At 33.9% G+C, this 26,870-nt stretch overlaps 1 protein-coding gene across 1 annotated transcript in view; it reads right to left on the bottom strand.

The window, feature by feature from the left end:
* SRP54 (signal recognition particle 54) overlaps positions 1 to 26,870 on the bottom strand; it is a 41,319-nt gene that overhangs the window by 8,983 nt on the left and 5,466 nt on the right. The window contains exons 2-11 of the mRNA XM_081291281.1: positions 21,712 to 21,822; positions 18,473 to 18,564; positions 17,324 to 17,408; positions 9,135 to 9,239; positions 8,083 to 8,149; positions 7,944 to 8,001; positions 5,272 to 5,422; positions 4,007 to 4,155; positions 3,180 to 3,280; positions 2,590 to 2,676 (exon numbers count right to left, since the gene is read on the bottom strand). Coding sequence (XP_081147407.1) covers positions 2,590 to 2,676; positions 3,180 to 3,280; positions 4,007 to 4,155; positions 5,272 to 5,422; positions 7,944 to 8,001; positions 8,083 to 8,149; positions 9,135 to 9,239; positions 17,324 to 17,408; positions 18,473 to 18,564; positions 21,712 to 21,789 — 973 coding nt within the window. The 5' untranslated portion in view covers positions 21,790 to 21,822. The remainder of the gene's footprint in view (positions 1 to 2,589; positions 2,677 to 3,179; positions 3,281 to 4,006; positions 4,156 to 5,271; positions 5,423 to 7,943; positions 8,002 to 8,082; positions 8,150 to 9,134; positions 9,240 to 17,323; positions 17,409 to 18,472; positions 18,565 to 21,711; positions 21,823 to 26,870) is intronic.

Here is a 26,870-nt window from a genome sequence, read left to right on the forward strand (position 1 = left end):
ACAGGCATGCACCACCATGCCTGGCTGAGGTTCCTTAAATAGCATAGCATAGCTGTTCATGAACAGAAAATGAGTAATCTGTGGATGAACTACTAATCAGCAATAAAAAGAACAAATAACCACATGAATAACTACTGAAAATATTATGCCTGGTCAAAGATTTCAAAAGGACATATTCTAGAATTTCTAAAATATGAACTGTTACTGGGATAAAACAGCAAAATTTCTAGGGTAATGGAAATGGTCTGTTTCTTCGTGGGGTGTGGGTTACTATGCATTTGAAAAATTTAAAAAAAAAGATGGAATGGTAACCTTAGGATATGAGCATTTCATTGTATGTAAATTAACTTCAATTTTAAAATGAGAATGAGGAAAAGAACAAAGAGTATTTTCTATTTACAATCTTTTTTTTTTTTTTAAAAAAGGTTACAGCAGATAGCCAGAAACACAGAGTTAAAATAGTGGAAGAGGTGGGCTAGCATTGTGGCTCAGCAGTAGAGCACTCGCGTAGCACGTGCAAGGCCCTGGGTTCGATCCTCAGCACCACATATAAATATTAAATAAAGGTACTCTGTCCAACTACAACTAAAAAATAAATTTTAAAAAATAGTGGAAGAGAAGGTAGAGCTCAAATATCTACGTGGCCATTTATAAATAAATTACTACTGAAACTATCTATATAGGAAATCCAACACCATGGAACTCAAATGAAAAGTTTAAAATAAAAAGGCAGATACACAGTCAAGGACTATGAGGAAAATCACCACTACATTTGGAAAGGATCCTTGGTGGCCTCAGAAATGAGTAGGATTTTAGGAACAGAAATAAAAATATAGAGAAATAAGAAAAGAGCCAGGAGACAGAAAGTACCACCCAATTTGGAAGTGGTACATACAAGCAGTGCTAAAGTCATTGAGATATAGGGAGGTAGGAGAGAAAATCAGGCAATTAAGAATAAATTCATTTTATCAATATTTACTGAAGACCTTACTACGTGCCAGACACTGCGATAGGTACTGTGAACATAAAAGATGAAGAACACGGCCATGAACTCTACCTTTACCTTCAAGCAAAGAAATCAGATATCATGAGGAATAACAAAATCAATTATAGGGTGCAATGAAAACAAACATTAAAAGGTTCTAACTTAGTCTAGAGATCAGATAAAATATCCTTGAAGAGGGACTTAAGGAGAGATCTGAAATTTGAGCACAAGTTAACCAGCCTGGCTAGGGAAAAAGAGGGTAAAGGTAGGAAGAAGAGAGGATGTATTTAATAGGACTAGCAAAGGCAAGTCCCACACACAGAATTCGAAGTACAACGGTGCCAAAACATGACTTGGACAATAGGAAGTCACTAAAGGATTCTATGAAGGGCAAAAATAGAATCATATTTCCATTTCTGAAACATCTTTTTTTCAGCAGTATAATAACAGATCAAATAGAAAGACTCTGAAAAGCTGGAAAACTTAAAATAAGCAATCAAGGTAAGAGATTAACCAGCTAGATAAAATGGAAATATAAAGGAAACAGAATCACTAGGCTAGTTAGTTGACTGACAAGGAAAGCAGGGAGCAGCGCAACAAAGAATAAAAAATAATACCACCACCCAAGTTTCTGACTCTGGCAACAAGACAAATGATGTTAAAGAGTCATTAATGATAACAATGAAGTAGGAGGTTGAGATGAGAAGATGATGATATGTTTATTTTGAGGTGTCTGTGTAATATCCAAGAATGGTCTAGTAAACATACAGTTTAACAGGTTTAAAGCTGCAGAGAAAGAAGATAGTCTAAGATGATTCCTGCAAAACACCAATAATTAAAAAGAGTACCTGACAAGATGAACAAAATGGAGCAAAGAGGCTTCGGAAAAGTATATAGCCATGGGACTTAATTCAAGAGAAAAGATCATTTGAAAAAAAAACTAGAATGGTCAATAATAATATGTTGAGTGCTTATGACATGTGGGACATTTCACATCTATCAGTTAATGTAATCTTTACAACCATATATGGTAGTATAATGTAATTCTTACGGATAAGGAAATTGAGGCTAAGTAGTTAGAAAAAGTTACACAGCTAAAAACAGATCAGAGATACAAATCCAAGTATTTATACCAAGAATGTTAAGCTCTTAATTGCAGTCTTATACTTCTCCACAGGAGTGGTCTGTCATGTGGAGTGAAGACAGAGTTTTTGTTTGTGTATTTAATCTTTTTTAAAATTTTTTTGTATATTTTATAATACTATACATACACACACACACACAAACACGAAGAAAACAAATATTTTTAGAAGAAAACAAACAGAAAAGCATGTTCTAACTCATTTTTCATCTATTTTTCTTCATGAAAGTCTTGATTTTAATCTTAAGGTAATTTGATTACAAGACAATAAAAAAATACTAGATTTTGTAACTGCTCAGATGCCTAAGAATTAAAATGATTTATATATAAATCATTAAAACAATAAACACTTCAAGAACTGACTCTAAAACATATTATCATTTCAAATGAATTACAGTAGATTTATCAAAAAGAAATCAAGGATAGATGTCTGAGATCAAATGCTTTTTTGCTACTCATATACCATGTTTCAACTTCTCTATGAGTGCTTCATTGTCATCCAGCTTCAACTCGTTAACTTTATCTATCAGTCCTTCAATGTCACCCATTCCTATAAGACCCAGAATAGAAAAATTAACAATTGACAATATAACTAGAGTCACATCATGCAAAACATATTCACATACATAATAACCTTGCAAAGTAGGCAGATTAGATATTCTTAATACATTTTACAAGTGAGAAAACTGAACTAGAAAGTTAAATAGCAATAAAGAGGAGACACAGCAGGGATTCTGGCTGGGGTTTAACTCCAAATTCCATGCTTTCTAATTATATCACCTTCAGATATTATTTTTTTAACATTACAACAACTACATATTTTTATATTGTCCTCTAAAACTTTGCCAAAAGAACTTTACACCTAATCTCACTTTATAACTGTAGCCACAAGAAGTAGATAAATATCACCCTTGTTTTACAAGTGAAGAAGGTAAGTTACAGCAGGAAATGATTTTCTGAAACTGGTCAGGGAAGACAGTATTAAAATCCTAATCCGTTCTAAAGAAGTATTTTTTCTCATAGATTTTTTGATATCCCCATGACTATACGTACCCAGAAGTTTGCTGATGAAAGGTTGTGTTTTAAAAGGCTCAAAGTCATCTATGTGTTCCCCTGTGCCAATGAAAATAATTGGACTTTTTGTGGCAGCAACTCTACACAGAAAAAATATAAAATAAGCTCAAAAAAGAAAACAAATTTTCAGATTATCAAAGCCAAATAGAAAAGTCCAAACATTCAAACTTCTTTTCACTAGTTAAAACAGAACTATATCTAAGAGATTCCAAAATTCTGTTCTACTTAAATTTCTCTTATAGGCCTTATTAGGTCCACAATTAGAATATATTTTAAAATATAAATAAATTCATAAATACAGTGTTATGGTTTAGTAGAAGGGTCCCCCAAAAGCTCATGTATGAGACAACACAAGAATTTTCAGAGGTGAAAAGATTAAATTATGTATAACCTAATCAGTGGATTACTCCTTTGATATGGATTAATTGGATAGTAACTATAGGCAGATAGGGTGTGGCTGGAGGAAGTAGGTCACTGGGGGCGTCCTTTGGGGTTTATTTTTTTTGTCCATAGTGAGCCGAGTTGTTTCCTGGTTGTCATGTCCTGAATTGCTTTCCTCCATCATACTATTCTGCCATTATGCTCTACCTCACTTTGGGCCCAGAGCTATGGAGTTGGCCAATAATGGACTGAATCTCTAGAAGTGTGAGACAAAATAAACTTCCTCATCTACACTATTCTTATCAGTTCTTTGGATCAGCTGACTAAAACACACACACACACACACACACACACACACACACACACACACACACAAATACAAATCACCTAAGCTGAACACATGGAATAGTATAAATGATACTTACGCACTGAGTGCACCACCTCCTTTTGCATGACCATCAAGTTTTGTCACTATTACTGAGGCTACATCTACTTTATCTTTAAAAGCCTTAGCTTGGGCTTCACAAGCCTGACCAATGGAGGCATCCATCACATAAACAATATTATCAGGTTGCTAGAAAGTTTAAATAGAAAAGAAAAATATTTTTACTGATCTCAAGCAAATTTCATCATTAAAAACTATAGAATATCTACTATAAATAGTTATTCAAGCAATGAATATTTGTTGAGAGAGTATATAAATTAGGGTAGCATCTGGGTTCTGAAGACAAAGAGGCAGATAAGAAAATCATCCTTATGGTATAAGGGAGATATGATATGGTAGGCATCCTTAGGTAGGGCAGTCAGAAAAAGCCTTTCTAAAGGTTAATGTTTGAGGTGAGGCCTAAAAAAAGAAGATCTGAAGAATGGCATTCTAGGCAAAGAAATAAAAAAAAAAAAAAAAAAAAAAAAAAAAAATCCCAAAAAATTTATAACATGAAGAGTGTATACTGATATCAAATGAATAAAATAGACTCCTTCCCTTAGGTTTGTTCAATGTGGTCAAAATAACAGAGTAATTAAAAAGAAACATATCAGCATTAACTACTAGTTAGCAAAGAATTCCAATAACCCAATGGCAAAAACCAATTCCTACTATATGCTACAAGGTTCTATAAAATGCCGCTTCTCCTTGAGTTATTTCCATTATTTCTATCACAATTTAAAGACATTAAATGGTGATTAATCATTTTAACATGTATTTTCATTTTTTTTTTTTTTGAGAGAGAGAGAGAGAGAGAGAGCATTTCAATATTTATTTTTTAGTTTTCGGCGCACACAACATCTTTGTTGGTATGTGGTGCTGAGGATCAAACCTGGACCGCACGCATGCCAGGCGAGCGCGCTACCGCCTGAGCCACATCCCCAGCCCTTAACATGTATTTTCATTTTTAAAAAATTTCAAACTTCACCTAAAATATCATTTCTAATTGATTTTAAATAACTTATAGAAAGGAAATGCAATATATATTAAAGGTTAATTCTTTAATTTTTCTTTATTTTTCTATACTAGAGAAGAAAAATGATGAGATAAAGTCATTATCACACAGATTAAGGTGCCCAAAAACAGAAAGAAATTACTTGGAATTTGATTATAGTCAAGGAGTAATTTGTATTGACCATAAATTCAATTAGGTTTTTAAATTAACCAAAAAGTCCTTTAAATGGTGTTCCATGAAAAATTACTTACTATAGCATTAGCAACTTGAAGCATTTCTTCAAACAATGAATCTTCTTGTTTGTGGCGGCCACTTGTATCAACAATAATAATTTCAAAATTTTCATTTTTGAACTTCTCCACTCCTTCAGAAGCAATGATAACAGGATCCATTTCTGTATAGCTATTTAATATCAACAAATGATTTAACAATCACAAGAGTAAAACTTCCAAATACTACTGATTTGGAAATTGGTAGTCAATCTTTAATATATTCTGCAAAAGTCAAAGTGATCACAATTTCAATTTAGCAAATTAAATTTCTATTAAGTATTAAACACAGAAATCTTCTTAGAACAGCATGAAGCACTCATCCAACTTGTCAACTACAAAGCCTGTATGACTGCATGCCTTTTCTCAATGAGCTGTTTCCTTAAAAATTTTTATGTCATCTTCTTTTTTTTTTTTTTGGTACTGGGGATTGAACTCAGGGGAACTCGACCACTGAGCCACAGCTCCAGCCCTATTTTGTATTTTGTTTAGAGACAGGGTCTTACTGAGTTACTTAGTGCCTCGCTTTTGCTGAGGCTGGCTGTGAACTCACAATCCTCCTGCCTCACCCTCCCGAGTCGGTGGGATTACAGGCATATACCACTGGGCTGGCTAATATCTTCTTTAATAATTGAACTCATGTTACAAAGTATTTCATACTTGCTTTTCTATTTAACACCCTTCTGCAGCCATTTCATAAAACCATTAAACTTTCTTGTAAAACATAATTTTTAGGTTATCTAAAATACACCATGAGATAGCTATGCTTTCATTTATTAAATAAATAAATGCCCTACTGTTGGACAACTGAAGATTTTTCCAGCTCCTTTTTTTTTTTTTTTTGATACTGATTAAACTCAGAGGTGCTTTACCACTGAGTTACATCCCAAGACTCCCCTCTTTTTGTTTTTTTGGTTTTGCTTTTGAGTCAAGATCTTACAAAGTTGCTTAGGGCTTCTCACTAAGTTCCTGAGGCTGGCCTCAAACTTGCAATCTTTCTGCCTCAGCCTCCTGAGTTGCTAAGACTACAGGTATGAAACCACAACACCTGGCTTCCAACTTCTTGTTATTAAAAACATAGCCAAGAAGAATAGTACATAAATGTTTCTATGAAACTATGTTAAGACAGGCTCTTACAAGTCAAATTTGTGTCAAATGATATAATCACATAGGCTTTTTTTTTTCCCCGTGCCAAGGATCAAACCCAGGGCCTTATGCGAGGCAAGCACTCTACCAACTGAGCTATATCCCCAGCCCATCATTTAGGCTTTTGGCTTGTTAAAAGAAAAATATACTCCACAGGAATTTAATCTCATCCCTTTTCGCCATATTTTCATAATCCTGGGAGGAAAAGTATTTTTCAACTTGAAAATCAATTACTGAGATCACATTTTAACACGGATTCTTCTGATTCATGGCAACTATTATACAGACTAATACTGTCAAAAGAAAATATATGTAAGGTTTTAAAAAACTGATTTCATCTAAATTAAGAACAATAAAATCAGAGCTATAGTGTGTGACAGTACACACTGTAATCTGACTCAGGAGGCTGAGACAAGAGGATATAAATTCAAGGCCAACCTCAGCAACTTAGTGAGACCCTGTCTCAAAAAATATAAATAAATAACAAGCAATAAGGATGTAGCTCTGTGGTAGATACCCTCTGGGTTCAATCTCCAGTACTGCAATAAATAAATAAATAAATAACAAATTTAGGGAGGAATACACTTACTAAGAAGATATGTGTGACTGAAGGGTGTGTGTGTGTGTGTTTTGTATGTGTGTGTGGTAATGGAAATTGAACCCAGTTCCTTGAGCATGCTAGGCAAATGCTCTACCTTTTTTTTTTTTTTAATGCTCTATTTTTTTAGTTTATTTTGAGTCAGGGTCTCATGAATTTCCCAGGCTGTCCTAGCACTTGCAATCCTACATCAGCCTCTAGAGTAGCTGGGATTATAGGTATACATCACTGTATTCAGATGAAATGGGTTTTTGTGTTTTTAAAAAAAAGGCTGACCTTTATTCTTTTTACTTTTTTGAGGTATTGGGAGCTGAGCCCAAAGGCATTCTACCACTAAGCTAATGACTTTTTTTATTTTTAATTATGAGACAAAGGGTTCTCCCTAAATTTCTGAGGCTGGCCTTGCATTTGTGATCCTCCTGCCTCAGCCTCCCAAAAAGTACCTAGGATTACAGATGTGTACCTCCACACTCACTTCTAACATTCCTCTTTAGTCTGTTTGAATTTATTCAATGAAAAAAATTAAGAAGTCTCCTAAATAAGTCCTAAATTCAATCTAGACTCCATTTTTTAATCATCCTAACATGTACTAACTACCTAACTGAACACTATATAAAGTGAGAAATAGCAACGATCAGAATCTCTACCTGAGATAATCTGGGATTATAACCATTTTAATGGTTTCTTAGTGAGAAACCATTTCAGGATAACCAAACACAAATGTTTGAAAATGATATGCTAAATATTTTTTATTTTGTTTTAATTGTGGTGCTGGGGATTGAACCTTGGGCCTTATACACCATAAGCAAGTGCTCTACTACTAAGCTTTGATTCCAGTCCTAAATATTTTCAAATGAAAAAGTTAGACAGATGAGGTATGAGTATAAAAAAAAAGAAAATAGTAACCTACCTTCCATAGAATGGAATTCTTGCTTTGGTAGCATTCTGTTTTAGTTGGTCAAAAGCCCCTAAAAAATAAAAGAGTAAATTAATCCTCAAACTTGAAAATAAAGATTACACAAAACAGTTTTTAAATTTTAACCCAGTACCTGCTCTAAATGTGTCTGCACATATCAAACAGGTCTTCCAACCTTTCCTCTGGTAATAATATGCTAACTGGGAAAAGAAGATTTAAAAAATGTAATTTCATAAGACATAACAAATTACTATATACAGAATTTCTTCTATTTATATTCATTCATCTAATGATTAAAGTTAAACTGCTTATAATTCTCCTGAATATAATATTATTAAAGATTTTTGAGTACTACAAATTTGCTAAGAACAATTTAAATTCTAATTGTCATATAGCTGCATTCAAAGGATATAAAATGAAAAAGCAGCAATTGGTCTTCATTAAAAATGTTAACTACTGGGCTGGGGCTTTAGCTCAGTGGTAGAGTGCTTGCCAAGCACGAGTGAGGCTCTGGGATCAATCCTCAGCACCCCATAAAAATAAATAAATAAAATAAAGGTATTGTGTCCATCTACAACTAAAAAAAAATACTTTTAAAAATGTTAACTACTTTACTTTTTTAAAAATTTTTTACTTTTTTAAAAAAATCCAATAATATTATAATCCTCTAAAAAAAATCCTCCTTTTTCCTCCCTAAATATAGCATGGTTGCAGCCTGTGACCAAAAAAAAAAAAATCTGATAACAACACTTAGGCACCTAATTCTATAAAGTAAGGGGTAGTATAATGAATTAAAAGTTAGTATAAGGATATACAAAGTAAAGATCTATATTATATAGGGTGGGACACTGAAAAGGGAGTCTTAAGTCATAGGAGATAAGGTATACACTACCCTTGTTCTCCACTTCAAAAATCATATACTCAAGCCCTTAAAAGACAGAATGCTTCTTTTTTACCCATCAAAAATTAATGCTCGCATAGTTAAATATATAAATCTAATGCTCTGATAAACAATGGAATTCTTTCTACTTATGTTACAAAAAATCATCGAAAAAACATAATGGATATAGCAACTAACACAAAATTGTAAAGCAGCATTATATAGCTGGGCTTTCACATAAAATTTGATTTATACAAATATATCTTATCTATAGGACCTTTTTTTTTAAAGAAAGTGTAATTTACCTTTGAACATGTTGTTGTTTTACCACTCCCTTGCAATCCAACAAACATAATCACATTCTGTTTTCCTTTTGTGGGCGTCCATGCTTTAACTCCAGGGTCTACAAGCTACATACCAAATATAAAATAAAAATAAAATCAAGTTAACATATGCTTACATTCAAAATTCTTCTCCCTAGAACTTGTAAATAATGTAAGGATATTTTCATATAAAAGTCACCATAATACTTACTCCCCTTTACACATAAAGGGTGAAATTTAAGAATATAACATGCATTGGAGGGCTGGGGCTGTATAGCTCAGTGGCAGAGTGCTTGTCTAGCATGTGTAAGGCACTGGGTTCCCTCCTTAACACCATATAAAAATAAATAAAATAAAGGCATTCTGTCCATCTGTAACTACAAAAAAAAATTTTTTTAAAGAATATAACATGTATTATGAAGTCATAATCAAGCTTTTACTACCAAACCAATACAGAGGTAAGAATCTTAAAATGTTTTTTTAGAATAAGCTCAAATATGAAGTAAAATATGAGACCACGTTTGACCCAAAGGAGTAAATCACCACTGCAGAAATATAATACAAAAATATGTGTGCAGGTCACGTGTGAATTTTTAAATTTCTTGTAGGGGTGACATTAAAAAGTAAAACTAATTTTTATATTTTTTTAACCTAAATATAATCAAAATTTCATCATTTCAACATGTAATCTATTTAAGGGGATAATTTACATTTCCTTTCCCATACTGTTTTCAAATCTAGTGTGTATTTTATATATAAAGCTGATCTCAGTTTAGACTAGTCACATGACACATTCTCAATAAGGAGAGGCTGACATATTAGAGAGTTCCTGTGTACACCTTGACAAATATTTATATAAAGCAAAATTACAAATAACATGTCAAAGACTTTCTGTCAAATGTTAAGTTCTCCAACGCCAAAGATCTTTTACCAAGTTATTACATACAGAAGGCTAATAAAAAATAATCACCAATGTTATAATGAATCATTGGAAAAGGAAAGGTCATATATGAAAGAAAAGTCCTTAAGCTAACAAGTGTGATGCATTTAAGTTCATTCAAAATAATCCAATTAGGAGTCAGTCGTTTGGAGCTTAAAATACTTATCTCTATATAATGATAAATCCACAGTACTAGTTCATGTCCTAGACCAGAGGTTGGCAAACGAATAAATAAAGTTCTAATGGGACAAAGCTATGTCCATTATTTACTACTTTTGTGTTTCAAAAGCAGAACTCAATAGTTACAATAGAGACCATGAGGTCCACAATGCCTAAATCTTTAGGAGAAAGTCAGCCAAGCCCATCTTAAACAATATCATCAAAGTTATATAATCCTTCTAAACACAAAAAATAAAAATAAAATAACCCAATCAATAAATGGGCCAAGGACCTGAAGAGACACTTCTCAGAATATGATGTACAATCAGTCAACAAATACGTGAAAAACGTAAATACGTTAATCATCACTAGCAATTAGAAAAATGCAAATCAAAACACTCTAAGATTTCATCTCCAGTCAGAATGGCAGCTATTATGCATACAATAATTGTTGGCCAAGATGTGGGGAAAAAGGCACACTCACACATTGCTGGTGGGACTGCAAATTGGTGCAGCCAATATGGAAAGCAGTATGGAGATTCCTTGGAAAACTTGGAATGGAACCACCATTTGACCCAGCTATCTCTCTCCTTGCTCTATAACTCAAAGGACTTAAAAACAGCACACTACACGGTTATATAATCCTTATTATACCTTTATTTCAAAGAGAGGAAAAAAAAAAAACATATGTTATTCCTTTCCCAGGCATCAACTTGGCCTTGCACAAACTTCTAAAAAGGGCAGAATCTATCTTAAAACATAAATCCAGGCTGGGGTTGTGGCTCAGTGGTAGAGTGCTCACCTAGCATATGTGAGGCACTGGGTTCAATCCTCAGCACCACATAAAAATAAACAAAATAAAAATATTGTGTCAATCTACAACTAAAAAAACCCCATAAATCCTTTCCAGTTCCACCTAGATCCTTTCAGTATGGTGATGCTGAATGATTCTCTATACCTCTGCCAAGAGGTATAGAGAATCATTCAGCTCTCTATGGACTCCTTATTTGGAACATATATTTTTACTGAATAATTATTTATAAATCTACATTTCTCTTCCTCCCACCTTTTAGAACAAAAGCCTTCAACTTTTCCATCTGAGAACTCCTTTATAATCACAGCAGTTTGTAAGGGTTAGATGCAACCTGGAATCTGAAATCATGTAAACTTTCATACTGTTACATTAAAATCTATTATTTTATCTTGCACTTTGCTTAGGTCTTATACTAGTACATGATTTGTAGCATTGTTCATTGAAATACTGGTTCCCTGAGCTACATAAATCTTTCATTATTGATACATTTCACTGTATAATGTCAAAAACTTCATTAATGTCAATACTGGTTTTCTCAGAAGAGTAAGTACTATCAAACTCAGGGTAAAGATACAAGTTCCTAGTTTATGTATGAAAGCTCAAATTTCATCACTAGCCATATTTTGTTAGTTACTACACTTTGGAAAAAATGTATGCCAAATACCTACGTGTGAATAACTATATATGTCTACTATTCATTTATGTAAAAACATGCTTTCATAAAGAGAATAATGAAATTTCAGTTATGCAACAGCAGGACTTTATGCATACTTTCCATTTCATCACACAAAATCTTTTTTTTTTTTATTTATCATAACACTTTTATTTTTTTTTAAATTTTTTTTATTGATTATTTATCGCATTACATAGTTCATGATATATCATCTTTCATACATTAGACTCAAATTGTGCTTTGAACTCCCATTTTCACCCCAAATACAGATTGCAGAATCACATCTGTTACATATTCACATTTTTACATAATGCCATATTAGTGACTGTTGTATTCTGCTACCTTTCCTATCCCCTACTATCCCCCCTCCCCTCCCCTCCCCTCCCATCTTCCCTCTCTACCTCCCCTGCTGTTGTTCAATTCTCTCCCTTTTTTTTCCCTCCCCCTTGCCCCTCATAACCTCTTATAATTTTATGTATCCTTGAAGGTCTCCTACCATTTCCATATGCTTTCCCTTCTCTCTCCGTTTCTCTCCCCCCATTCGTCTTTGTTTACTGTAGTCTTTTCCTCATGCTCTTCCTGTTCTGTTCTTAGTTGTTCTCTTTATATCAAAGCAGACATTTGGCATTTGTTTTTTAGGGCTTGGCTAGCTTCGCTTAGCATAATCTGCTCTAATGCCATCCATTTCCCTGCAAATTCTATGATTTTGTCATTTCTTAGTGCTGCATAATACTCCATTGTGTATAGATGCCACATTTTTTTTATCCATTCATCAATTGAAGGGCATCTAGGTTGGTTCCACAGTCTAGCTATTGTGAATTGTGCCGCTATAATCATTGATGCAGCCGTATCCCTATAGTGTGCTCTTTTAAGGTCTTCAGGGAATAGTCCGAGAAGGGCGATAGCTGGGTCAAATGGTGGTTCCATTCCCAGCTTTCCCAGGAATCTCCATACTGCTTTCCAAATTGGCCTCACCATTTTGCAGTCCCACCAGCAGTGTACAAGTGTACCCTTTTCCCCACATCCCCGCCAACACTTGTTGTTGTTTGACTTCATAATGGCTGCCAATCTTACTGGAGTGAGATGGTATCTTAGGGTGGTTTTGATTTGCATTTCTCTGATTGCTAGAGATGGTGAGCATTTTTTCATGTACTTGTTGATTGATTGTATGTCCTCCTCTGAGAAGTGTCTGTTGAGGTCCTTGGCCCATTTGTTAATTGGGTTATTTGTTATCTTATTGTTTAATTTTTTGAGTTCTTTGTACATTCTGGATATTAGGGCTCTATCGGAGGTGTGGGGGGTAAAGATTTGTTCCCAGGATGTAGGCTCTCTATTTACCTCTTTTATTGTTTCTCTTGCTGAGAAAAAACTTTTTAGTTTAAGTAAGTCCCATTTGTTTATTCTTGTTGTTAACTCTTGGGCTATGGGTGTCCTATTAAGGAATTTGGAGCCTGACCCCACAATTTGTAGATCGTAGCCAACTTTTTCTTCTATCAGACGCAGTGTCTCTGATTTGATACCTAGCTCCCTGATCCATTTTGAGTTAATTTTTGTGGATGGCGAGAGAAAGGGATTCAATTTCATTTTGTTGCATATGGATTTCCAATTTTCCCAGCACCATTTGTTGAAGATGCTATCCTTCCTCCATTGCATGCTTTTAGCCCCTTTATCAAATATAAGATAGTTGTAACTTTGTGGATTAGTCTCTGTGTCTTCTATTCTGTACCATTGGTCTACCCACCTGTTTTGGTACCAGTACCATGCTGTTTTTGTTACTATTGCTTTGTAGTACAGTTTGACCTCTGGTATCGCTATGCCTCCAGATTCACACTTCCTGCTTAGAATTGCTTTTGCTATTCTGGGTCTTTTGTTTTTCCATATGAATTTCATGATTGCTTTGTCTATTTCTACAAGAAATGCCATTGGGATTTTGATTGGCATCGCATTAAACCTGTAGAGAAGTTTGGGTAATATCGCCATTTTGACGATGTTAGTTCTGCCTATCCATGAACAGGGTACATTTTTCCATCTTCTGAGATCTTCTTCTATCTCTCTCTTTATGGTTCTGTAGTTTTCATTGTATAAATCTTTCACCTCTTTTGTTAGGTTGATTCCCAAGTATCTTATTTTCTTTGAGGATATTGTGAATGGAGTGGTTTTCCTTATTTCCATTTCAGAGGTTTTGTTGCTGATATACAGGAATGCCTTTGATTTATGCGTGTTGATTTTATACCCTGCCACTTTGCTGAATTCATTTATTAACTCTAGCAGCTTCTTTGTAGACTCTTTTGGGTCTGTTAAGTATATTATCATGTCATCCGCAAATAGCGATAGTTTAATTTCTTCTTTTCCTATTTTTATGCCTTTAATTTCTTTTGTCTGTCTAATTGCTCTGGCTAGTACTTCGAGAACTAAATTGAATAGAAGTGGTGATAGAGGGCATCCCTGTCTTGTTCCAGATTTTAGAGGAAATGCCTTCAGTTTTTCTCCGTTTAGGATGATGCTAGCCTGAGGTTTAGCATATACAGCTTTTACAATGTTGAGGTAAGTTCCTGTTATCCCTAGTTTTTCTAGTGTTTTGAACATAAAGGGATGCTGTACTTTGTCAAATGCTTTTTCTGCATCCATCGAGATGATCATGTGGTTCTTGTCTTTAAGTCTATTGATGTGGTGAATAGCATTTATTGATTTCCGTATATTGAACCATCCTTGCATCCCAGGAATGAATCCTACTTGATCATGGTGCACAAGTTTTCTGATATGTTTTTGTATTCGATTCGCCAGAATTTTATTGAGAATTTTTGCATCCAAGTTCATTAGAGATATTGGTCTGTAGTTTTCTTTCTTTGAAGTATCTTTGTCTGGTTTTGGGATCAAAGTGATGTTGGCCTCATAGAATGAATTTGGAAGAGCTCCTTCTTTTTCTATTTCTTGAAATAGCTTGAAAAGTATTGGTATTAATTCTTCTTTGAAGGTTTTGTAGAACTCCGCTGTATAGCCATCTGGTCCAGGGCTTTTCTTAGTTGGTAGTCTTTTGATGGCTTCTTCTATTTCTTCTTTTGTTATTGGTCTGTTTAAATTGTGTGTGTCTTCCTGTCTCAATCTGGGCAAATCATATGCCTTAAGAAATTTATCGATATCTTCATTATCTTCTATTTTATTGGAATATAGGGTTTCAAAATACTTTCTAATTATCTTCTGTATTTCTGTAGTGTCTGTTGTGATATTGCCTTTTTCATCCCGTATGTTAGTAATTTGAGTTCTCTCTCTTCTTCTTTTCGTTAGCATGGCTAAGGCCTTGTCTATCTTATTTATTTTTTCAAAGAACCAACTTTTAGTTTTATCTATCTTTTCAATGGTTTCTTTTGTTTCAATTTCGTTGATTTCTGCTCTAATTTTAATTATTTCTTGTCTTCTACTACATTTGCTGTTGTTTTGCTCTTCCTTTTCTAGGTTTTTGAGGTGTTGTGTGAGTTCATTTATTTGTTGGTTTTTTCTTTTTTTGAGGTAAGAACTCCAAGAAATGAATTTCCCTCTTAAAACTGCTTTCATTGTGTCCCATAGATTCTGGTATGTTGTGTCTGTGTTGTCATTTGACTCTAAGAATTTTTTCATCTCCTCCTTTATGTCTTCTACAACCCATTGATCATTCAATAACATATTGTTCATTTTCCATGTGATGTAGGATTTTTCCTTCCTTCTTTTATCATTGATTTCCAATTTCATTCCATTATGGTCAGATATGGTGCATGGTATTATCTCCACGCCCTTATAATTACTAAGAGTTGCCTTATGGCATAATATATGGTCTATCTTTGAGTAGGATCCATCACACAAAATCTTAAAAAATATATCTACAGGGCTGGTAGAGTGCTTGCCTAGCATGTGTGAGGCACTGAGTTCATCTCAACAACACATTAAAAAATAAAGACATTGTGTCCATCTACAACTAAAAATATTTTTTAAAATACATTTATAGTCAAGGATCAATATTTAATACAATTAATAATTTCTACTATTTCAGCAAGGATATTCTTAAGTGAAAAAGCACTTTCTTTTTTTTTACTCCAAGTATTTTGGTAATAAAGAGTACAATGACTAATAGTATAGTTTGGTGTTACTTCCTTAACTCAAAGAGATTGTAAATTTTGCTTCAACTGTAAATTAATATGAAGTGAACAAATTCTTTAACTCTTTTAATCCTGACTTTCTTTCTCTCTTTTAATTAATAAAGCAGGTGGATCAAACTGAATGACACAGCCATCCGAGATAACAGGACTTTTCCAAAATACCTATCAGCATTGGTACCAAAAGAGTAAATGAAAATATTCATATATATTGAAGAATAAAACAGTAAACCACTATCAGACATCTACTGCTTTAAGGAAAAAAAAAAACAAAACTATTTTACAGTTCCTTTTTTACCCATTAATCGACACACATTTTTTTTTTAGAAATGAACTTTTTTTTTTTTTTAAGAGAGAGAGAAATTTTTAACATTTATTTTTTAGTTTTCGGAGGACACAACATCTTTGTTTGTATGTGGTGTTGAGGATCGAACCCGGGCCACACGCATGCCAGGCGAGCACACTACCGCTTGAGCCACATCCCCAGCCCGACACACATTTTTTCAAAGCTCTAAAATTTTCACCATAATTTGTGTAACAGCAGCAGCAATAACAGCTCTAAGGCAAGCTATAGTTAAAAGGATATATTTACTACTTGAAAAAAAATTTTTTCACTAATTCAAAATTGCTCATAATCTAACTAAGAGCTGAGAAACTTATCTTTTCAAAGGGAATTATTTTCATAAAGAACAGTATAAAAAAGTATACTTTCTGGTATGACTTTCGTACACAAGAGTAGGACCATCCTAGACAATACTTGATATTAAAAGAGACTTAGGCTCTTCTATCAATTAGTCTGTAGTGAAGTGTTACTCTTTGCAACTCAACTTTGGCTTCCCTCCTGAACCAAACCCCAGCATTGGGGATTACATCCAGGGGCACCCTACCACTGTGCTACATCTCCAGCAATTTTTCATTTTTCAACAGAGTTTCACTAAGTTGCCAAGGCTGGCCTCAAACTTGCAATCCTGCCTCAGCTACCCAAGCAGCTAAGATCACAATACTAGCTTTTTAAAATATATACTCAGAATTCTGTACTTACTAAAGTCTATAATAAAAATAGACCACCTTAGAAAAGTTAGTAATTTTTCAGTTAATTTGTGTGTGTGTGTGTGTGTGTGTGTGTGTGTGTGTGTGTAGTACCAGGGATTGAACCACGGGCACCTAACCCCTGAACCACATCCCCAGCTTGTTTTATATTTTATTTAGAGACAGGGTCTTGCTTAGAGCCTTGCTAAGTTGCTGAGGCTGGCTTTGAACTCACAATCCTCCTGCCTCAGCCTCCTGAGCCACTGAGATTAGAGGTACGCCCCACCACACCCAGTCAGTTAATATTTTAACATAGATGATTCCATAAAATTTTAATAGAAAGAATTCTGAAATAGTATTCATTTATAGTGCTAGCATGCTTTTACCCACTGAGTCTAAAGAAACATAGTAGTCTTGACAGAATTTTACCTTCACGAGTTCTTTAAAGACAGCATGTTGAATCATTTTCCTTTTGTTAAGACCAGATGCCATTTCTTCAAGATCAATAGCAGACCTTCATGATGATGGTGTTTGGGACAGCAAAGAGAAAAGTCAGATAAGGAATTCTAAAAAAATCTTCTATCTCACAGAATTTAAGAATATTCAATCATTCATCTTAATAATTTTCTAACTAAAATGCATATAATTACTATAGACTACACCATCAAGAACTATATCATAAAGTATTAGATGCAAGACTTTCGGTATAAATATTATATAAGTATAAATATTAATTTGCTCTCAAAGGACTACAAAATACTACTTATTTATCTTGCAGCTCATGATTTTATACATCCTTATAAGAGAAAACATGACTAACAACTTCCTCTAATGCTTAATGCTTAAATACTACGAATTCTAAGTTTACTCCCAGGCTGGACAAAGCAGAAAAAAGAGATGTGCTAAGCATGATAAGGGCTATAATTCAAGCAGTTAATGTAGGTGCCTAAATTGTTCCATGGGTCCTGCCCAGTCCATGCCTCCTCCAATGAACACAATAACCAAACCACACACATTACTCCTTCAATCAAATACGAACAGAGATACCATAAAGGAGAACCAAAGAGAATAATATTCATCAATAATGAATAAGCTTGGTTCATGTCATCTTAACCCTGAAGAATATAAAATCGCACTACTTTTCTATAAAGAATCTGAATTGTTCAAAGGCTTTTATATTAAAATATCTTATATATCCAAATAAATATGAATACATCAAAGTAAAGGAATAACAAAATAAAAAAGACTATAATTAAAATGAAAGTTACACATGGCTTTTTCTTTTTCTTTTTTTTATTTTGTTTTTGTTGTGCTGGGGATTGAACCCAGGGCCTTATGCATGCAAAGCAAGCACTCTACCAACAGAGCTATATCCCACCCCATGCTTTGTTCTTTGAACCATCATTATGAAAACATACGTCCATGCAGTTTTCTAACAAATAAGCTCTATACTATTCCAGTGCCATTTAGCAGACATGTTCCATAATAAAGCTAAAAAAACCAACCTTTCCAATTGCTCCCCATCCCAGTAAACTCTTCTTAGTTTTATCTGTTTTATACCTAACCAATTCAACTTACTTAACATTTTCTCTTAGTTGCTTCACTAGTTTAATATTAACATCCGCTTCTAATAATGCTGTACATACTTCTTTTAGCATAGCATTTAATACCTGAAAATAAATAAATAAAATTTTAAAGCACTCAGTGTACGATTTCAATTACATAAAAACAATAGTTAATCAGTTATCCTATGTCACTATAGCCAAATAAAGATAACACCACACTATTAGAGGAAAGATTTTTTTTTTGTGGTGGGGGAAATATTGGGGATTGAACCCAGGGCATTTTACCATTGAACTACATCCTAGGCCTTTTAATTTTTTAATTTTGAGACAGTCTTATTAAGTTGTTTAGGCTGTACTTCAATTTGTGATCTTCATTACAAACATGTGCCACCAGCAAGAGAAAGTTTTTCAGTTAGTTTTGGAGAGAAAATACTATTGAATGTCCAATCCTTTTGTCAAAATAAGATAACCCCATTTAGTTCTACATACCAAATATTTAATCACCATGATTTTATCCTATATTGAAGTCATGAACAATATAAACAATATTCAAGCTAAAGGAAGTTTCTATACAACAGATGTTGCCATTTATGTGTTTGTGTGTCTGTGTGTGTGTCACTGAAGAGCTCTGATAATGATAAATAGTGGCATATATTCACAAAATTTGCTTTTCTTAAATGGACTACCATAGAGGAAAATGTGATAGAAGAAAATTACCTAGTCTAACTATTTCCACTCAGATAAGAGGAATAAAATTGCAAAGGAAATTATCCTCCTCTAATAATTCACTATCACCATACATCTACAGAATTATAAGGCACTGTGTTTAAGAGATCATAAACTATAACATCTTAAAATGAAGTTTAGCCATACATACACACACACACACACACTCTCTCTCTCTCTCTCTCTCTCTCTTTTATAAAACAGAATATAAGCTCCACAAGCAAAGAAATTTTAATCTTATTTACACACTATTTTATCCTTGGTACCAGCAAACCTGTCTGAAAAAATGAGGGCCTTAAATACTTTCTGAATGAATTCTCTCCTTCCCTTCACTTAATTTGCCCTATAGAGGGTTATCAAGTTTTTCTTTTCTTCATTAAAGGGGTCTGATAAAACTGGACTTGATTTTTCATTAGGGGGATTTTTCCCTATTAACCTGCTAGCAAAATAATACAAGAACAGAAAAGCTGCTAATTCAAGAAACAGATGCTGTTCTATTTCCAACAAGCAATTCTCAGGTTTCCTTTTTCTTACTATTAATAAAAAGAGAATAAGGGCTACAATATTTTCAACAGGGAAAACTGTTTGGAAAGCTATTATTTTATTTATTCTGGATTATAAGACTAAATAATGGTTTAAGTTATGATTTATTTAATACAAATTATTAGAAAACCCTATATGAGGAATTGGAGGGGCAGGCAGGCAGGATTCTACTCTGGTTTGTCCAATAAACAAACATGTGAAACCTACTTTCTGTTTCAAAACCAACTTTCTGTTTCTATTAAATGAGAGGCTGGACTATGTGATCTCTAAGATAGTCTCAAAATTATTTACTTCCATTAGTTTGCTAAAGTGTTGATAAAAAAATAAAAATATAAAGATACTTTCTTAAGTATTAGGGATCAAACCCAGGGGCACTTTACCATTGACCTATATCTCCACATCTTTTTATTTTTTCTTAATTTTGAAAAAGGGGCTTTCTTACTAAGTTGTTGAGGCTGGCCTCAAACTTGGCAATCCTCCTGCCTCAGCCTCCTGAGTCACTGGAATTACAGGCTTGCACCCCTGAACCTGGTTAGAAAGTTTTTTTGGTTTTTCTGGTATTCAGGATTGAACCCAGGGGCACTTAACCACTAAACCATATCCCCAGAGCTTTTTAAATTTTATGTAGAGACAGGTTCTTGCTGAGTTGCTAAATTGCTAAGGATAGCTTTGAACTCACACTCCTTTGCCTTAGCCTCCCAAGCCACTGGGATTATAGGTGTGCGCCATCGCACCTGGCTTAGAAAGTACTTTTAATCTATTAGCTCATATAGTCTTTAAAATTATTTTGTAAAGTAAATGCTATTTTCCCATTTTATATATTAAGAAATATGAAAGTTGATGTACCCAAATTCACATTGCACAGCTACTAAAAATGGCTGAAGTGGGACTCTAATCAAGGTCTTCTAACATGAAATTCAGTACTGTTTCCATTATTACTACATAATAATAAGTATACTTGTAGACTATAATCATCTCTTTTCAATTAATAAGCCATAAAGATAAGTAGGATAAAAAGAAAAAGAAGAAATATAGTATCTTAAAACATTAAAACCAGGAAGAAAGGTATTTCAGACATGCTATATAAGGAGTTATAAAATCTCTAAAAAAGTGAATAAGGATTTCAGAGAAAATAAAGAAACCAAGAAAAAAATGCTAGCCTTTTATAAGAAAAATGTTAATTAAAAGTCACTGAGAAAAATCAGAAAAGCACATACATAGCAAAGAAGAAAGAAGCAGAATAGCCAGGCCCAGTGGTGGTGGACACCTGTAATCCCACCTGCTTGGGAGGCTGAAGAAGGAGAATCAAGAGTTCAAAGCCAGCCTCAGCAACAGCAAGGTGCTAAGCAACTCAGTGAGACCCTGTCACTAAATAAAATTCAAAATAGGCCTGAGGATGTCGCTCAGTGGTTGAATGCTCCTGAGTTCAATCCCAGGTGGGAAGAAAGATGAAGGAAGAAAGAAGCAGAGTTTTAGGTCTACATCAAGATGGAAAGCAAAAGTACACTTCCAGATTTAAGTCAATTTCAAAAGATGTTCTTTTTTACATGTAAGTTAAGGTCATTTTTGTTTAAGTTCTGTATAGAAAGATGAAACAACAGTAGGACAGTTGATTTCTTGATGAAAAATACTATTTACTATTATCAAGCTATAGGGTTTTTTGTTGTTGTTGTTGTTTTTTTATAATATTGGTGATTGAACCAAGGGCATTTTACCACTGAGCTACATGCCCAGTTTATTTATTTATTTAGAGGCAGGGTTCTCACTAAGTTGCACAGGCTGGTTTCAAACTTGTGATTCTCCTCATTCAACCTCCCAAATCACTAGGACTCAAATCACTGCACTAGGTTTGGCTATAAATTTTTTTATCTACAAGCATTGAATCTACATCAAAATAAATATAAACACAGATTATAATAATCCAGTTCTCCAATGCTAGTGAAGATGCACAATCATATATATTTCACATAATGTTTTACATACCTCTTCATTGATAATGGTGGCATTGCTCAATGAGCGTAATGCTGATGTTATTTTTCTTCCAAGGTCTGCTAGAACCATCTTGAAGACTTTAAGATGTGCTTATGAGGAACTCTAAAAATAAAAATATATGAAATAAAAAGAAGCAATTTTATTTCTCCATGACTGACAACTTCTAAAGAATAATATTTAAGTTCAAATTAAAATATTGAAATGTTTAATTACTGTAATTTCAGTTTCTATAGCTTCAACCTACACCTTTAATACACTTATGTTCAAAAAATCAAAATGTCACTTTGTTAGGATGCCTTATGTTTAAATATCTAATTAGAATCTTGGATATGAATCAGCAAATTTAACATGTCAATCTGAGGAAGTAATGACATGATCACAAATTAAATACATACTTGTGAATATGAACAACTAAATGTACTATGTACATTTTTAAATTAAAAGAGCAAGAAAAAGAAGTGAAATCTCCAGATTTCACTTTTTCACAATTTCCCAAATTATAAGACTTTGAACTACTTTGATTCTTGTTCCTAAGCCAAAAGAATTAAATTATCATTTAACTTTTCTAGCACAAAGTAAAGTAACTGTTGAGCCATTAACTATGTGACAGGCAATGTACTAAAGGATTCCACGTAAATTATATTATTTCATTTCATTCTTCCAATCCCAAGGAAAAAGATATATTATTATCCCTCTTCCCATTTTAAAGCTGTTCCTTATTCCCCCACTCTAAAATAACCTCAAACATCCTTTCCAGTTGTAAAACATCATCATCTTATAAAGTATACAGATATATCTACTACATGTTAAGAATGTAAGAACTTACAGATGGTAAAAGAGCAAATATGAATTGTACTTCCTGCCTTCAAGATGCTAGATGGTAAGACAAGGCACATGAATGAAGAACAAAATAAATACTAAGAGAGAATTTCTCCTCACTACAAATTAGGATATCAGCTTTTTCCTGTCTTCAAAATGAAACATTGGCCCTTCTAGATCTCAAGCCTGCTAGCCTTTGGACTAGAAATACATATTTGGCCCTCCTAGGTCTCCAGCTTGCCAACTCATCCTGCAGATCTTGGGACTTCTCAGCTTCCAAAATTGCCTGAGCCAATTCCCTATAACATCTATTATCACCACCACTCCACCTCACCCCCCGCCTCCCACCCACACACAGCACCTATTGGTTCCGTTTCTCTAGAGAACCCTGGCAAATTACAGTGAAGTAATGGCTCAAAACTAGCAACAGAGACTAAGGTGAACTGTGAATGATCAACTCTATAAAAATCCAAAAGAAGAAAAAACATTTTAGTCTAAGGGTTTATTGGAATTTGGTACTAAAATACAGGTAGATTTGGATAAACAGAGAGGGGGACAAAAGGGAATTTGAGAAGCATGGAATGGCATAACCAGAAATGAAGACCTAGGAGTCTGGAACATATTTGCATTCTACTTAAAGATTATTGAGCTTTATTTGGGGGACAGTAAAAATATTCTGTTCAGGACAGAAGGCTACATAGGAAATTAAGGTTGTAAAACAAGGCTGTGAAATAAGATGTCAATTGTCCAATATAAGCAATATTAATAAAAACATTAAGTGTTCAAAACAATTGTTTTGGTAAACCTTGGAAGATAATCTAGTCTAATTTAGTGAACTAAGATTATTCACACTTGATGTCATCAACAGAGGGCATAGCAGATTAAAATTGGAATAAAATAGCTGACTCATTCACCACAGAGAGTAGATAGGTAAGGCAAGTCAAGAAGGAAGGGACAGGAAGGGAAAATGCACTGTAGAGCCTAACATAGCAAAGAGATATCCCAGACTGAGCTCTGAATTATACATTATACTTCCACTCAAAACTTAAGTAATTTAGAAATTAAAAACAATTCCCACCAACACTTCATGAAATTGAAAAAAAATATGCTTACCCCATTTTACAATTAAATGGTTGTTTAAACTGAAAGGAACTCTACTTCATGGGAAAATCCAGCATTTATTTCTTATACCATATTCATTAATCTATGTAATTATCAATTCTTAAGTAAATATTCTTAATGGAAGTAATAAGATCAGATGTTTCAATTCATCTCCTTTACCACTGTTACCAGGAGTAATATAATCCTATTGATGACACCACAATTAACTTTTTTAGAGATCATGTCATAAAAGATCACCATTTAAAAAAAGCTAACTGCCCATATTATTACTTTTTTCTTTTTCCTTTTTTTTTTAAACTGGAGATTGAACCTAGGGGGTGCTTCACCACAAAGCTATATCCCCAGCTGCTTCCTCCACCCTTTTTGGAAGCAGGGTCTTGCTAAATTGCAGAAGCTGGCCTGGAACTTGCAAATCTCCAGCCTCAGCCTCCCAAGTAGCTGGGATTAAAGACATGAGCCACTGAACCTGGCTAACTATCCATATTAAATGTCTCTTTCAAACTGAAAAATTTCTTTGTGACATTTAGCAGAATATTTTAAAATACTTCTCATTATAAAAACCTGCACACTTCAATAGAAAAATAAGAATACCTAATAATATCTTTCACCCAGTGTTTTCTCCACAACTTCCAAAGATCTGTTTCTGAAAACTCTAGTGTCTAAACTTTAATTCTGCTTAAAATTTCAATAATTTCCCATTGCATACAAAGGTAAAGTCCTCAAAATGAACTGTAAGGCATCCTCAAATATGTACATACACACCTTTCACTTTATTCATACCACTTTGCTGTGGCTGCTATTTTCACCTCTGGGTTGTAGTACTAGCTGGCAGGCTCTTTCTGATCTAATCACTTATTTAAACTGTAACTCCTCCTCCCTTTATTTTTCCTATTATCAACTTATATATGATTTATTTATATCACATGTGGTCTATAGTCCCCCTACTGAAATGTAAGCTGCACGAGGCAGGAATTTTTGACTCTTTTGCTGTCTCCTGTGATCTCACTGCTTTACCTATCCTCAATCCTTAATGACAATGAACTTTATGAATGAATGAAATATTTAATGCAATTGGGAAAAAGCAAGACCAGGGACCAAAGTTATGAAAAGCATTACAAATAACTCTTTTTAAATTCTTTTTTATATGGTTCTGAGGATCGAACCCAATGCGTCTCACACATGCTAGGTGAGCACTCTACCACTGAGCCACAACCCCAGCCTTACAAATAACTCTTAAAGGCCACTAAAATACACTAATACAGATAACAAGTCAAAAGACATTCAATGATCTAAGTAACTGACATTGTACATTTAATAGTCATTTGTCATTATTTATTATAACTTTTCAAAATTTCCCTCCATGCATTTCCAATAAGATACTTAAAAGTTAACTATTACTTGTTCTAAAATGCACACTAAAAGCAAAATACTTTTTTGTTGTTGTTAATAGCTAAAACCAAATAGTTGGAGCAATTTACGACTCAAAAACTCATTCAAAATTCTCCTGGCTAACTAAAAAAAAATTATAGATGTTACCTATAAATTTTTAATGCTAGAATTTCACACAAAAAATGGATTTAAATTGGGGATTTTAGAATAGCAAGTAATTACTATATAGTACTTCCTAGGATTTAACACCTATTATCTCATTCCACCCTCTTAATAATTTTGAAATAAGCAGTTTAAGAAACAGAACAGTCATCTCCCTACCAAAAAATCCAATATGATTCTCTATAGCCTTTAGTTACACAGCCTAAAGTTCTAGAATACAAATAATGCTTAAACCAATAGGGTCAAATACCCTGGTGGCAAATTCAAGGGACAAATTTTGCTGCTATGTTATAAAAGAAAAAAATCATATTTTGAATTTTTTTTTTCTTTTTTGGGCAGAGTACTGGGGATTGAACCCAGGGTGCTTTTCCATAGAGATGCATCCCCACCCCTTTTTATTTTGAGACAAGGTCTCACTAAGTTACTTAGGACTTCACTTAAGTTGCTAATGCTGGCCTCAAACCTGTGATCCTCCTGCCTTAGCCTCTTGAGTCGCTTGGGATAGGCAAGCACCACTGCACCTGGCTATGTTCCTCTTCATGGAAGAGTAACTGCCATGTCCAGAAAGAGCTGAAAAGTATCACTATGATCAGTAACGTACAAGTACTGATCTTGGCCCAAGTCACAGATTCTTCTAATAGGAGGCTGACTAGGAGTGAGTCAATGACAGAAAAAGGCTCAAGTCTGGGATTCCCTAAGTAAGGCAATCTCACGGCCAAGTATCCTACTTACCTGCTCAATGTGAAGTACTGGAAAGAGCATGGGCTTTGGAGTCTGACAGACTTGGTTTCAAATCCCAGCTCTGTTATATAATGGCTGTGTGACTTTGGGCAAGTTACTTAATCTCTCTGAGCCTCACTTTCCTCACCTGCAAATGGAGATAATACCATTATCAAGGTAGTCTACCCTGCACAGCTGCTGTGAGGACTAAATGAGATAGTATGTATAAAACTGTCTGAGGGTGCCTAGAATATTAACTACTTACTTCTATTCTTTCTTGAATGATATCAAGTAGCTCTCCCTGTATCATCCAAAGTGTAAGCTAGAAATTTTTGAACTGCCTACTAAAGTGCCTGTCCCATTATGGAGGAACCACTGGAGTCTTTTATATTTAGTAAAAGATTTTAGCGCCAATTTTACATTTAGTACCTAGTTGTCACTCAATAAGAGTTACAGTGTCAAAAAAGCCACCTTTCTCTACATAAACAATTATAAATATATCTTGCAAGAACCTTGCCGGATCTGAGACCATACAGACACAAATGTTTAGAAATTTCAAATCCTATCACAACAAAACCCTTAAGTTCTTCTAATCCCTTGAGAAAAACTAACTTTTAAAATCAATAAGACTCAGGAATTAAATATATAAATTATTTTCATAAACATTCTTCTACACAGTATATTTCTCTAAACTATTCAAAAGCTTATACCCAATATTTGTTTACCTCACTATAAAAATAAAGGTATTTAAAAAATATATATATGTATTCAGAGTCTAGAACCACAGAAAAGAAAATCTAGTGAAAAATATAGCTGTAGGTAATTTTTATGTTTTTATTAGTGCATTGTTGCTAATATTGGGTTTGTTTTGACATAATCGTACATCATGGAATATAATCTGTCCATTTCAGTCCTTAGTACCTCTCCCTTCCTTCCTT

This window comes from Spermophilus citellus, assembly GCF_964194105.1.
Source record: "Spermophilus citellus genome assembly, chromosome: 4".
Classification (NCBI taxonomy): Eukaryota; Metazoa; Chordata; class Mammalia; order Rodentia; family Sciuridae; genus Spermophilus; species Spermophilus citellus.